Here is a 14,720-nt window from a genome sequence, read left to right as displayed (position 1 = left end):
CAGCTGCTTTCCTGATTTCTTGCTTTTACCTAGCAGGGCCAGGAAATATCATGCAATGCTCCATGTATCATGAGTGTGGGGCTGTCTTGATGGACCATCTGATGTTTTCTGCCTATATAATAAAAGCAAAATACTGCAGATGCTGGAATTCTGAAATAAAAAGTTAGGATTGCACAGCAGGTCTGGTAGCATCTGTGGAGAAACCTAACATTTCAGGTCTGTGACCTTGCATCCAATATCAAAGGTTGAAAAGTCATAGATCTGAAACATTAACCTTCTCTCCCCACAGATTTCTAGCACTTTCCAATTTCTGCCTGTCATTTTTGCATGTTCTTAAGATGTGATGAGGTGACAGTTGTCTCTCTGCAGCAAATATCTCCGGAAAGTAGAAGGTCCCAGTGAATCAAAACAGTCCAATAGTGCAGAGAAGTTTAAAAGGAAATTTGATAGATGTTAAAGCCTGTGAATGGTTTTGGTAGTTTCCAATGGCAGAAGGGTTAGTAACCAGTGGACAGATAGATACTTGGAGGATTCGAGGTAATGGTGTGAGGCGAAAAGAGAAAATATTACAGAAGATGCTCTGGTTACAATTGAACGGGTAAGAGTCTGATCAGGTGTGAGCTGTCACATTCAATTGGACAATGGAGGCGAGGCATTGGATGAGGATGGTGTGGTCAACGGTGTCGAATACCACAAACAGCTCGAGGAGAATGAGAGGTGATAGTTTACCACGTTCACAGTCACATCGGTGTAACTTGTGATTTTTGATAAGGGCCGTTTCAGCACTGTAAGCAGGTGAAAACCTGATTGGAGGGGATCAAGCATGGAGGTGTAAGAAAGCTGGGCAAGGATTTGGTGGTGACAACACCTTCAAGGACTTTGGAAAAACAGGAGAAGTAGAAGTGATAAGTTCGGGTATGAAGCAGTAGTCAAAATGTGGACACGAATGGACGTAAAAGCCCAACTCATTCATTACTGTTCTTTATGGAATAAATCGTGCTTTCTTTACCCAGTGTGGTCTATGTGAGATTCCAGTCCCACATCAATGTGCGTTACTTTTGACTTCCCTAGGGGAAATGATCTAGCAAGCTACTAGAGGTTCAAGAAGGCAGCCCATTACTGCCACCTCAGGGCAAGAGGTAGGTGAGAAATGCCAGTCTTGCCAGCGACACATCCTGAAAATGAATAAAAATGCACAGCAACTTGCATCTATATAGTGCCTTTAGCATGGTACTTAACTAACATTATCAAACAAAATTTGACACAAAGCCACAGGGGGTGGTATTAGGTCAGATGACCAAATGTTTGGTCAAAGAGGTTGATGTTAAGGAGCATTTTGAAGGAGGAAATAGAGAGGCAGAGGGGTTTAGGAAGGGAATTCCAGAGCCGAGGGCTCAGGCAGCTGAAACTAATGGTGGAAAGATGAACAAGAGGTCAGAATTGGAGGAGTGCAAATAGCTTAGACAGTTGTAGAGCTGGAAGAGGTTGCAGAGATAAGGGGGTGAGGCTGAGGAGGGACTTGAAAACAAAGTTGAGAATTTTAAAGTCAAGGCGTTGCTGGAGCAGGAGCAAATGTCAGCGAGGTAATGTCTGAACAGAACTTGGTGTGAGTTTTGAATCAGTTTGAATTTGTGGAAGAGGGGAGGTCAGTTAAAAGTGCATTAGAATAGTCTAGAGGTTGGATGAGGGTTTCAGCAGCAAATGAGCTTAGGCAGGGGTAGAGTCAGATGTTACAGAGGTGGAGGAAGGTAGTCTTGCAAGCTTGCCTTAGCATCAAATAGCATGCCAAGGTAGTAGACAGTCTCAGACGGTGACCAGAGAGAGGGAGAAAGTCAGGGACTGAAAATAATGCCTTTGGTCTGCCCAATATTTAGTTGGAAGAAATTTCTGTTCATCCAGGACTGGATGTCGAACAAGCAGCATGACAAATCAGAGACGGTGGAGGGGTCGAGAGGTGAAGGTAAGGTAGAGCTGGCTGTCGTCAGCGTACATGTGGAACCAAACGTTGTGTTTTCAGATGAGGTTGCCTAGGGGGAGCTTGCAGATAAGAAATAGGAGAGGGCGAAGGATAGATACTTGGAGGATTCGAGGTAATGGTGTGAGGCGAAAAGAGAAAATATTACAGAAGATGCTCTGGTTACAATTGAACGGGTAAGAGTCTGATCAGGCGTGAGCTGTCACATTCAACTGGACAATGGAGGCGAGGCATTGGATGAGGATGGTGTGGTCAACGGTGTCAAATACCACAAACAGCTCGAGGAGAATGAGAGGTGATAGTTTACCACGTTCACAGTCACATCGGTGTAACTTGTGATTTTTGATAAGGGCCGTTTCAGCACTGTAAGCAGGTGAAAACCTGATTGGAGGGTATCAAGCATGGAGGTGTAAGAAAGCTGGGCAAGGATTTGGTGGTGACAACACCTTCAAGGACTTTGGAAAAACAGGAGAAGTAGAAGTGATAAGTTCGGGTATGAAGAAGTAGTCAAAATGCCCACCCAACGTAACTGAATTGCCATGATTAGTGTCTCGATACTGGGGATATTAGCTTGAGAAAGGACACTGATATTGGAGTGCCCATCCTGCCACTGAGTTTGCAGGATCTTGCAGACGCACTTCTGGTGTTATCTGTCCAGGGCTTTGTGATGTCTGCTGTACATGTTTCCGACGCATACAGGAGGGCAGGTAACACTGCGGCCCAGTAGCATGGTGCCAGGTTTGAGGTCTTTGTCGTCATTCTTTTCCGCAGATGACCGAGGCTGCGCTGGCACACTGAAGGCGATGCTGAGGTTCATCGTCGATGTCTGCCCTTGCTGAGAGGAGGCTCCCAAGGTATGAGAAGTGATCCATATTGTCCAGTGGTTCGCCGTGGATTTTGATGATCGGGAGGCAGTGTTGCACTGCGGGAACAGGCTGGTAGAGGACCTTTGTCTTCTGGATGTTTTGTTTAAGGCCCATTCTTTCATACGCCTCCATGAATGCATCGACAAGGGTTTGAAGCTCGGCCTCTGAGTGTGCACATACGCAAGCATCGTCAGTGTACTGCAGTTCAATGACAGAGGTTGGAGTGCCCTTGGTTCTGGACTGGAGGCGACATAGGTTAAATAGTTTCCCACTCGTCCTGTAGAGTAGATCTACTCCCACAGGGAGCTTCAAGGAGATGAGGTGGAGTGTTGCAGCAAGGAAGATGGAAAAGAGCATTGGTGCGATGACACGGCCTTGCTTAACCCCTATTTGCACTCCAATTAGGTCAGTGGGAGATCCATTGGCAAGGATTACAGCTTCCATGAGATTGTGCAGCAGGCGGAGGCTGGTGACGAGTTTCTCCAGACAGCCAAATTTGAGAAGGATGTTCCATAATCCCTCCAGGTTGAAAGAGTCGAAGGCCTTTGTGAGGTCAAAGAATGCCATGTATAAAGGTTGCTGCTGCTCCCTACATTTTTAAACATTTTTCTTGGAGGTGTCTTGCTGTGAAGATCATGTCCATTGTGCCTTTTGATGGACGGAATCCGCATTGTGATTCTGGTAGGAGTTCTTCAGCCACGGGGAGGAGGCGGTTGAGAAGGACTCTTGCGATGACCTTCCCTGTGGTGGACAGCAGGGATACCCCTCTCTAGTCTTGTCACCTTTTTTGAAGATGGTCACAATTATGGAGTCTCTGAGATCCCCTGGCATGCTCTCCTCCTTCCAGATGAGGGGGATGAGACCATGTATTTTTGTCAAGAGTGCCTCTCTGCCATATTTTAGAATTTCGGCGGGAATTCCATTTACGCCGGCGGCCTTATTGTTTGTTTAGCTGTTGGATGGCCTTTTCAATCTTTTGTCTTGCTGGGATTGTGCCTAAGGTCTTGGTGGGTAGCATGCTGTGGAATGTGATCAAGGGCACTCACATCAAGGACCAAGTTATGGTTGAGGAGATCTTCGAAGTGCTCCTTCCAACAAGCACTGACTGCCTCTCTGTCCTTGATCTGCGCCACTCCATTCTTTGCTGTCACTGGGGTAGGTCCTTGGGTACTTGGGCCGTAAATGGTCTTGAATGCACTGAAGGATCAACTGGAGCAAAATAAAGCTGAAAAATCAGCAGGACAAAGCTCAGCAACAAACTGCAGAGGTAGGGGATGGGTTGTAGGCTATAGAAAAAATTACTTTAAAACTTAAGCAACTGAATAGAAGATCAGGGTCACAGCAGCTGAGCCTTACAGTGTAGTCCAGTGCAGTAGCGAAGTCTTGACAGCAACGCAGTTGAGGAATTTGGAAGTCAAATTTGAGCAAAGATTCAGTGCTCACTGATGAAAACAAAGAGCAGGCACAGTCAGGGGATGGAAAGTGGGACAAACTAACTTTAAACAAGCAGCTTGAACTTATGCACCCACTAGTACAGCCAGGGGATCTTAAATAGTGAAACTGAGGAGATTGGGGTAACAGATGGCCAAGGATACAGTTGCACAGCAACGGAGCTCCCTAGGTAGCTGCCAGCCCAGGAGTATAATGGGATATTTTCACAAACATGGCATAAATAGGAACTATCAATATCTGTGTGTTAAATATATTCAAAATAAGGGAAGAAAAGGCAAATGTATATATATATGGTTCAGCAAGGTTATTTGACCCATCTTATTTCATCCATCTAGAAAAATCTATAATCTTCGCCATAGCATTCAACTATCTTAAATAATTCCAAGGTTTTTGCATCCACTATCCTATCTGTGAATCTGTTCCAAGTGTTGATCACTGCGTGTAAAACCCCTTTCTGCCATCAGTTCAAAATTTGTCTTCAGTTTGAATCAGTGCTCCCTTGTCCCTCCTGTTTTGTGCAGAGCAATGCAAACATCTACAAGAGGGTGCTGCTATTAAAATGATATGGGAAGCCTGTGAAAACTAAAATCAGTAATAGGTAACTCAAATTAGAATCAAAAAATTTGGATTGATAATGCATGTAAATCTGTGGAGTTAACCAGTCACAGAAAGCTTCTTGTGACCTTGCTGAGACTATGTGGTCTTACTGAGTCGTCATAGCTGCAAATTAAAACTCTGAACATGGCAGTCTTGTCCTGTCACAGTTTACTCAGAAGTAGGATACCAGATTTATCGATTTCTGTACAATTTAATACATATCTAAAAAGTTTTCAGTCACCTTTTAAGGTTGAAAAGCTCACTTTTCTCCAGCCATTCCTCAGTCATAACTCAATCCTCGTCCAAAGATGTTTCAAAGAACTTTAAAGTTTATGTATTGGTGAGAAAAATTAGTTACAGTAAAAATAGGGCAGCCTGACCAGAGCCCTGTACAATTTTAGCACATTCCCTTACTTGCACTAAAGGCCGGCTCGGGTCTGCAAATGATACTCGACCTGAGCCTGACAGAACCACATCCGACCCGAACCCGACCCAGCCCTTTCATTTTTTTCCGCGCCCGGCCCGACCCGACCTGACCATCAGTTAACCTAGCTTCTGTTTTCCACTTTGTTGCTTTTCTGCACAAGCTTAAAAAAACTGTAACTAAACAACCTTTCAAGTCCAAAAAGTACATTAACATTGGAGTCACATAACGGAGGTGGTGATAGAGTGTGTCCGACCTGGCCTGATCCGAGCCCGAATGCCAGAGCCGAAAGAGCGACTCGACCCGACCTGAACCCAACACATGTCGTCAGGTTCCGTCGGGTAGCCATGCTCTAACTTGCACTATACTTATTTAAGCAATAAAGCATCCTATTGTTGCTGCTGTTCTGCAATGAATTACCATGTTACATGATGAGTCTACAAACACCCCTAAATCTCTTCTATCTTCACTTTTAGTTTAATGCTATTCATGGAGATATCTGCTACTCCCCCCCCTCCCACATATTCAGTATTACTCCTATGCATATTTTTCATCATTGTTCCTTCTGCCTACATATTTTGTGTGCGCAAAGATGAAGCTGTATTATTTTCAGGCAAATTTGAGAGATGTCTCAAGTATAAGTAAATAACATCTCTAAAAAAAATGGAAATGCTGTAAGCATGTCACCATTTTCAATTATATAAAACCATGAGATAAATTAGATATTTTTGAAATGTGATAAAATATTTAGACACTGGAAATGCAATGCATAAGAAACGTTTGGCAAACATTAGTGCATTCTCGGATCATTGTAACTATGGCGCACTTGCAATATTGTCCTAAAATGCAGCTTTTAATTTTACACATGAAAAGATCATAATTTTGTCACCTTAAATAAATGTCATACTCCAGCAAAGTTGCTGCTGCACTATCCTTGCTACTGATTTCCTCTTCATTTGGCCTCATCAGTGAGAACAAGAATTATGAATGAGAGAAAAAGTGTGCTTTCACTTTGCTGCATGCTGACAGATAAACTTAAGCAATGATCCATGAGATCGAAAGAACAATAAAGGTAGGTAGCAATCAGCTTCCTTAGTATTGTTCCTGTATTAGCATGCATACTTCAAGTGCTTTGCGTGTTCACTTGAAAATGATACTTGCAAAATATTTGTCAAACACAATGGGGATGGAATCAAAAGTAAATTTTTCCAACAAAAAGTCAATTATTTTTCCGCACTTATTGAAAAGATGGGAGAATATTTTTACAAATATACAATGAACGTTTGTTCATATTGCTTGAAGTTGACCAAAAGCTTGTCTTGGTCGACGCCATTCCAACAGCCTAAAAAGGCAACATACAACGGTTGAAAAAAACCTTTGGACCTCCGCCAATCAGCTCCTCGCGTCGGTTCCCGCCACTCCCGCTGACGCACCCAACTTGGCGCGGCGCTGATTGGTCGGAGGAAAGGAGTGACGCAGTCCGCTTTCTAGAACTTTCTGCCGAGGCTTAAAACCCGGGGTGGGGCGAGGCTCGGTCTCATTGCGGCGCTGCGGACATCGCCAACAGCTTTCTGTGTGAGGACACGCATTAACCATCAGGTAAAATATCAACCGTAACAAGGTTTAGTGCCCCGCCACATGGCTGTAAATTTGCTTTTCTATTTGGGGGGTGAACCTGAGGGCCTACTTAAGCGCTTGGCGTCGATTTTTTTTTTTGCGCTTTAATTTTTTTCCCTTTTCCCGTGTTTTTAGTTGCTAAACTGTTCATTCCGATTAGAGTGCGAGTGTTGATGATTTTATTATCCCTCCATCCGCCCAGTTCTCATTGGGAAATGGTACCGGTGTTTGGAACAAGAAAGTTCCCTATTCTCCTGATTCCCTATTCGCCTGAGCCCCCGCTTTCCTCGATGCGCCTTCTAACTGCTTGTTAACACTTTTTCTGCCCTCAGCAATTGATGGTGTTTTGTTTTCAATCTCTATGGATAAATGAGATCGGAGGAAGTTTCGGGAAGCTTTAAAGGCCTTGATTTCCGGAGGGCGAATAAAGGCCTCAAAACTGCAACCCCACTGGGGAATGCTGAGTTCACAGCAAAATCGAAACCTTTCTAGTCAAATCGGTCTTTCTGTGCCAGATGTGACGCCGTGCTGTTAGACCACGTGTTGCGCCCGGACACGTGCTTTGTTGGGATAGGGAAGTTAGTTTAGATTTCCAATACTCTTCCTTCGGCTACCAAAATTAACTTATGATTTTCATCCCGGTAGGCATTGGTATTTAACATGTAGGCAGAATACTGCGGGTGTTGGAAATACTCCGCAGGTTTAGTAACACCTGTGGAGAAATGCTGCCAGACTTCAGTATTTCCAGCACTTCCTGTTCTTAATTAATGTTTAAAACAGAGGTAGTAGTTCATCTCAGCATTGCTGAGTGGCAGGAGGAAACTCGAGGTATGGCTTTCACCAGTCATGTTACATGAATTGTTAATCTTGTCAGATTATTACTCAAAGTATGATGTACGCACCTCCATTTTGGTGACTCTTTTGATAACTATTTGCAAGTCTTAAGACTGAGGCAGGAGCAATGCACTGTCAATTCAGTCCCACCCAACTGGAGAATAGCCAAATTAAACACTCTAGTAATCCCCAGAATAAAATGGACCAAACCAGTTATCTTTCAAGAACAACAAATTTAACTTTTGAGCAGTAAGATAAACTTGTGGTTGAAGGCCTTGTAGCTACTTTTAACTTAACTCTCCATTCTCACTCAAATTGCATTTGAATAAATAAAAGTCTTTGTGGGTTACGTTCCTGATGGGTGAGATATCCTAGTCTAAAAATAATTAGATGCTACTTCAATTCTCCACATGGAATTGGTGAAAGTTGGTAGATAGGCATTTGGCTGCAGCAGGCTTCAAACAGTTCTTTCTAAAGTATAGAAATGGATCCACTGAGTTTAAAAGTCTCTTGGTTGAAGCTTTACTGTGGAATTTAGAAAATAGTCAAGAAAACTTCAATCTTGAAGCGAAGACTCTTAAATTGGAAGTGAGAAGGAATTTTGCTACCTCCAGCAATAGTCTATTCACAGGATTTGTCCCTGCTTGGGGCATTAACGGTACCTGTAGCTCCTTATAGAATTTCTGCTGAGAAGTAGGCTGCTCTTTTCATAGCACACTTCACTTTTGTCTCAAACTGGATTTTACAGTTATGAACACCATGTGACCTGCAGTGGCCAAGGAGCAGGTGCAGCTGGCACACTGCTTGTAGTTTTCCAAGGCATGCTGTATTTAATCAGGCAAAATAAAATGCAGTTCTGAGACACAAGTTGGATGTAAAGATATCTTGGGTTCATTGATGTTGAGCTGACTTGGACATACAAATTAACTCAACAGTTTTTTTTTTTCAGGCACAATGTCCAAGGGACCAGCAATTGGTATTGATCTTGGGACAACCTACTCCTGTGTAGGTGTCTTCCAGCATGGAAAAGTTGAAATTATTGCCAATGACCAAGGCAACCGAACCACTCCAAGCTATGTTGCTTTCACTGATACAGAAAGGCTTATTGGTGATGCAGCAAAGAACCAAGTGGCAATGAACCCAACCAACACAGTCTTTGGTGAGTTAACTGTGTACTGGCTTTTTGCCCACTTTGATTTTCCTCATTTGGGTATTTATAATGGTAATCTGGAGGGGAAGGTTTATTTGATCAGCTGATCTTTGAACCCATTTAGTAAAGGTTGGGTTTATTAGTCATTGACATTAAGCTGGATCTGTGGTAAATTCCAGGGACTTCAACATGCCATCTACTGTAATTCTAGTGGATGTCATTAAAAATATTTGTTTGCAGATTCATCTGTTCCCAAAGCAATTACTGGGGTGGGGGAGAGTAAAGAATGCCAAGTAAGGAATGAAAAACTAGGACTTGTGCTCCATTGCTGTTGGTATTGCTGTCTTTGGGCAGCTAAAAATTGGTTTGTTCTGTTGGATCAATGTTTGATGCATTCCTAGTGTGCATAACATAGACACCTGAGCTAATATCTTGTATTGCAGATGCCAAACGCCTTATCGGCCGCAGGTTTGAAGATGCTGTGGTTCAGTCTGACATGAAACACTGGCCATTCTGTGTCATCAATGATAGTGGCCGGCCCAAGGTTGAAGTTGAATACAAAGCTGAAAAGAAGTCCTTTTACCCAGAAGAAGTGTCCTCCATGGTGTTGACGAAAATGAAGGAGATTGCTGAGGCATATCTTGGGAAGGTAACAGTACAATTTTCACTTCAAGTATTTTGTTTTAAAATTGTTCAATAGTGATATCTAAATGCTGTTTTCTCCCTTATCTAGACTATTACAAATGCAGTCATCACAGTACCAGCTTACTTCAATGACTCTCAACGACAAGCTACAAAGGATGCTGGTACTATTTCTGGCCTCAATGTGCTGCGTATAATCAACGAACCAACTGCAGCTGCTATTGCTTATGGCTTGGACAAGAAGGTATGTGGTGAACAACTTGTAATTGCTTTGTGAGCAATTGTAATGTTTCCAGGATATATTGAGTGTAAATAGTAAATGTACATGTAAGTTCTCATTTATGACTAGACTTGTCTTCCCACTATCTTACTTGGATTTTACTTAGAATTTCCATTTTCTGTTGGGGTATATTCTTGGCACTGTAAAACAGTGCCTATTTTTAATGGCCATATCTGACCACCTTGGCCTGCTGTGAAGACCCCTGGCTATGCTTTTCAACCAGAGTATCAATTTAATTAACTTTATCTCACACCAGGTGTGACCAGGCACACTGAGCAGCAAATACCATGGTGTTTAGTTTCAAATTACTTCATATTTCTATTGGCAACTGTGCTTTGTCATACTTCCCAGAATTCTTCCCCAAACTCCTGCACCCTGCCCCCTGGGCTGATGGCCACTTCCATGACCCAATGTCCATTTTCAGCACATTACATCTTTTGGTGTTGCATAAATACTCATACAGCAGTGAAGCCAAATGCAACTATAAGTTTGAATTTAATACAACAAAGATGTGTTTAACTACGTGTTTAGTTTCTGTTTAGAGATACAGCACTGAAACAGGCCCTTCGGCCCACTGAGTCTGTACCGGCCATCAACCACCCATTTATACTAATCCTACACTAATTCCATATTCCTACCACATCCCCACCTGTCCCTATATTTCCCTACCATCTACCTATACTAGGGGCAATTTATAATGGCCAATTAACCTATCAACCTGCAAGTCTTTGGCATGTGGGAGGAAACCGGAGCACCCGGAGAAAACCCACGCAGACACAGGGAGAACTTGCAAACTCCACACAGGCAGTACCCAGAATTGAACCTGGGTCGCTGGAGCTGTGATGCTTGTCTAAAACCTTCCCAGCAGTTCTTGAATAGTTAGTCCTCTTCAATTGTAGGTTGCTTCAAGGCATCATAACTTTTGATTGTTTTTTTACTGTAGGTTGGTGCTGAAAGAAATGTCCTAATTTTTGACCTGGGTGGTGGTACTTTTGATGTTTCCATCTTAACAATTGAAGATGGTATTTTTGAAGTCAAATCTACAGCTGGTGACACCCATCTTGGTGGTGAGGACTTTGACAGCCGCATGGTCAACCATTTTATTGCAGAATTCAAACGCAAATACAAGAAAGACATTACTGACAACAAGAGAGCTGTTCGCCGTCTCCGCACCGCATGTGAACGTGCAAAGCGTACGCTGTCATCCAGTACGCAAGCTAGCATTGAAATTGATTCTCTGTACGAGGGTGTTGATTTCTATACTTCCATCACGAGGGCACGATTTGAAGAGCTCAATGCTGACCTCTTCCGTGGCACACTTGAGCCTGTAGAGAAATCCTTGAGAGATGCCAAGATTGACAAGGCTCAAATCCATGACATTGTACTAGTTGGTGGATCCACCCGCATTCCCAAAATCCAGAAGTTGCTGCAAGATTTCTTCAATGGCAAAGAATTGAACAAGAGCATCAACCCTGATGAGGCTGTTGCATATGGTGCAGGTAGTTATGAATTCAATACCTTGATGGTATGGAAATGACTTGAATCTAGTTCTTGTGCAGTCTTCCTTTTAATGTGTTCCCTTTTATCAATTTGAAGCATAACATTTTTCTTGTGTACTCTTCCAGCTGTGCAGGCTGCCATTTTGGCTGGTGACAAGTCTGAGGCTGTGCAAGATCTGCTGCTGTTGGATGTTACTCCTCTATCACTGGGCATTGAGACTGCTGGTGGTGTAATGACTACACTAATCAAGCGCAACACTACCATTCCAACAAAGCAAACACAGACCTTCACTACCTACTCTGATAACCAGCCTGGTGTGCTGATCCAGGTAAAATCTGACTTTTTTTTGGAGTTGCATAACCAAACAAGTTCTACTCTAGCACATACTCTGCATAAAGGCGTAAAGTGTATGAGTTCAAAATATGTATGATCTCTTTTTAGGTGTATGAGGGTGAAAGAGCCATGACTAAGGATAACAACTTGCTAGGCAAGTTTGAGTTGACTGGAATTCCACCTGCTCCACGGGGTGTGCCTCAAATTGAGGTGACATTTGATATTGATGCCAATGGTATCTTGAATGTGTCTGCAGTGGATAAGAGCACTGGAAAGGAAAACAAGATCACCATCACAAATGACAAAGGTAGAGATATCTGTGCACTAATTTTAATTAAGCTTCAAACTTCTGTGATGTGAAGAATCCCAAATTTGTTTTGCACCAGAAGTCTTATCCAAAGCTGGCAAACCACCTTTCTTGGATGTCTTTTCTCCAGTTTGTCCTCCAACTTAAATCTCATGTATTGCATTGAACTCACCAATTTTCTTTCTTAGGTCGCTTGAGCAAGGAAGATATTGAACGCATGGTCCAGGAAGCTGAAAAATACAAAAGTGAAGATGACCAGCAACGTGAAAAGGTTGCTGCAAAAAATGCTTTGGAATCTTATGCTTTCAACATGAAGGCCACAATTGAGGATGAAAAGTTAAAGGGCAAAGTTGGTGATGATGACAAGCAGAAGATTTTAGACAAATGTAATGAAGTTATCAGCTGGCTAGACAAAAACCAGGTAAATTACCAGGGCAGATGTTTTTCAACTTTAGGTACAAATTGAATCATGCGCTATGATGAAGTGTAAACCATAACCATTCGTAGTTTCCACTAGAACTCTGTCAAGGGTTGTGATGGCAAATCTTCCTTGGATGTCTGAGCGTCTTCTTTTTCCCCCCACCCCCCCCAGCTAATGTTTTTAAACTTAATTAATTTGATTTTTTTTTCTCCCCCTTTTTTAGACTGCTGAAAAGGATGAATATGAGCACCAACAGAAGGAACTTGAGAAAATCTGCAATCCTATCATCACAAAGTTGTATCAGGGAGCTGGTGGTCCACCAGGTGGTTTTCCTGGTGCTGGTAGTGCTCCTTCTGGTGCAGGTGCAGCATCTGGTCCAACAATTGAGGAGGTTGATTAAAGTACATAGCATGTCTTTATAGGTCATTAGTGTTTGACTAGGATTGGCTAATAAGTGCACTTAAAACTGTCTAAACTGCTTGAGGACTATGAACAGATTTTAGTTAAGTGCCAAAATTTTGGATGCACTTGAACATCACTAGAAAGAATACTTGTCAGTCTTTAATAAAACTGATGACCAGAAATTGCCATGTTTGTGCCTTTTTTTGGGGGGTGGAGGGAGTTGAGCATTTGGTTGTAAATCAGTTACTTTGTGCCTTTGCTGCAAAAATGGTGTATGATCCTTTTTACATAAAATTGAAAGGTGCCCTTTAAGGGGGAGGTTGTTGGGCAAGCATTTTAAAGCTTTGCTTTTCACAATGATGTGAGACTCACTGAAGTGTGCAGTGTAAATTTAATGGAATGATGGCAGTTGTTTTACAAACAAGGATTGTATTCCCTGGAATTCAGAAGGTGAAGGGGTTTCTTGCAACTTTTAACGGATAGAGCTCGGCAGTGGTCTGTATGCCACAGGAGTTTAAAAAATGATGGAATTCTAATGCACCATACTGGTGGTCATGTAATAAAGCCTGGTCACATGACTACATGCCAGTTGGGGTCGGGCTGGACACAGCTTCTAGGAAGCCATAGTTCAGTCTCTCCCATGATTCCAGCTGCAGGATTAGCCTGCTTCCAGAACAGATTAAGGAGAGCCAGATAACATGGTGGTGGGAGAGAAGAAAGCTTAAGTTTGGGTTGGCTGTGGTCAGGTTTTAACTTTATACCCATGCCAGGCTTTGTCATGTGGGTATTCTCTCTATGCATAAAGAGCATTTGGAAATGTCTGGTTTACCAGGCATGAGAAATTTTTGCCAAATGTCATATTTCTGACTGGGCTTTGAGAAATGGACCATTTGACTTCTAGTCTGACTTATCTTCAATCTGGTCTTTTGCTTGGTTTGGAACTGTCACCATTTAACATAGGCTTAACTTGCTTCCATGTTGTAATCATCTACATGAGATGTCCTAATTATTTACTGTTCCTGTTGAGACTTGGGCATGATGTTTTTAAACCAACTAATGGCTCAATATTGCAGTTTTGAGTATTCCCTTCGTGCAAAGTCAAGAGTTGGGGATGGGGGGAGAGCACAGACTAGGTCAGGAACAATCCTCACAGGTATCAATCCAAAATACCCTGCATCAACTGTGGGCAGATTAAAGCCAATTAAGACTATGCTAGGTTTTCAATATAGTGATGGAGTAAGCCAATAAGTTAGTCTGTCTTTTTTTTTAAATTTAAAAATTTGCTCACCAGCCCCCTGGCCTGAGCAAAAATCTCAATGCAGTCCTCCTTGCTCCAGAGTCACAGGTTTCAAACCCCTGTCCTAGGTGGTCAAGTTTGTGGGGTTTTAGCAATGTCTATTTGAGGTGGTAGATGGATTGTTCATCTAGTAGACTGTTGGACTGAATTATTTTATCAGCCCAAGCCTGGCTGTTTAGGTCTTGCATAGGGGTGTGGATGGCTTCATTATCAGGAATTGAAATGGAGCCACATTGTAATCCAACCAGTTTTGACTGTCTTTATGAAGATAGTGGGGCTGAGGACATTGCTGTGAACTCCAGCAGTAATGTTACTGTGGATGCTGTAAATCTGGAATAAAAATTGAAAATGCTGGAAATACTCAGCACACCTAGCAACAGCTGTGGAGAGGTCAGTGATCTTTCATCAAATAGTTGTATTTTGGTGCTGGGCTGCTATAATTTGTGGGATTGTTGCCTGCAAACTAGAAAAAAGCTTCCGATAAGCTGTCAGTTGTAGTATACCATGGGAGACAGTTTGCACGTAGGTCTAATGTTCTTCAAATGCCTTTTATCAAAAGGAGTTAACATGATTTCAGGTCTGCTTCAAAGCTGTGAGCAGCCTGCTCTGGGAAGAAGGCATAT

At 42.6% G+C, this 14,720-nt stretch overlaps 1 protein-coding gene across 1 annotated transcript; it reads left to right on the top strand.

Annotated features, from left to right (window-relative positions):
* Positions 1 to 6,806: 6,806 nt before the first annotated feature.
* Positions 6,807 to 12,982, top strand: LOC137381403 (heat shock cognate 71 kDa protein-like). Its single transcript, XM_068053946.1, has 9 exons — positions 6,807 to 6,913; positions 8,715 to 8,924; positions 9,359 to 9,564; positions 9,649 to 9,801; positions 10,781 to 11,336; positions 11,463 to 11,665; positions 11,779 to 11,977; positions 12,166 to 12,398; positions 12,622 to 12,982. Exons 2-9 carry the CDS (start codon positions 8,720 to 8,722, stop codon positions 12,796 to 12,798), a joined length of 1,932 nt encoding a protein of 643 aa, XP_067910047.1. The 5' UTR covers positions 6,807 to 6,913; positions 8,715 to 8,719; the 3' UTR covers positions 12,799 to 12,982.
* The last annotated feature ends 1,738 nt before the right edge of the window (positions 12,983 to 14,720 follow it).

The sequence above is a fragment of the Heterodontus francisci genome, chromosome 22 (assembly GCF_036365525.1).
Source record: "Heterodontus francisci isolate sHetFra1 chromosome 22, sHetFra1.hap1, whole genome shotgun sequence".
NCBI classification, from domain to species: Eukaryota; Metazoa; Chordata; class Chondrichthyes; order Heterodontiformes; family Heterodontidae; genus Heterodontus; species Heterodontus francisci.
The sequence above is the reverse complement of the archived record's forward strand: the minus strand, read 5'-3'. Positions and strand labels throughout refer to the sequence as shown.

Excerpts from the sequence above, each read along its gene's own strand:
- LOC137381403 (XM_068053946.1), top strand. The coding sequence starts at position 8,720 with ATGTCCAAGGGACCAGCAATTGGTATTGATCTTGGGACAACCTACTCC. Across the intron at positions 11,337-11,462 it reads GGCTGTTGCATATGGTGCAG|CTGTGCAGGCTGCCATTTTG; the intron begins GTAGTTATGAAT and ends GTACTCTTCCAG. Across the intron at positions 11,666-11,778 it reads AGCCTGGTGTGCTGATCCAG|GTGTATGAGGGTGAAAGAGC; the intron begins GTAAAATCTGAC and ends ATCTCTTTTTAG.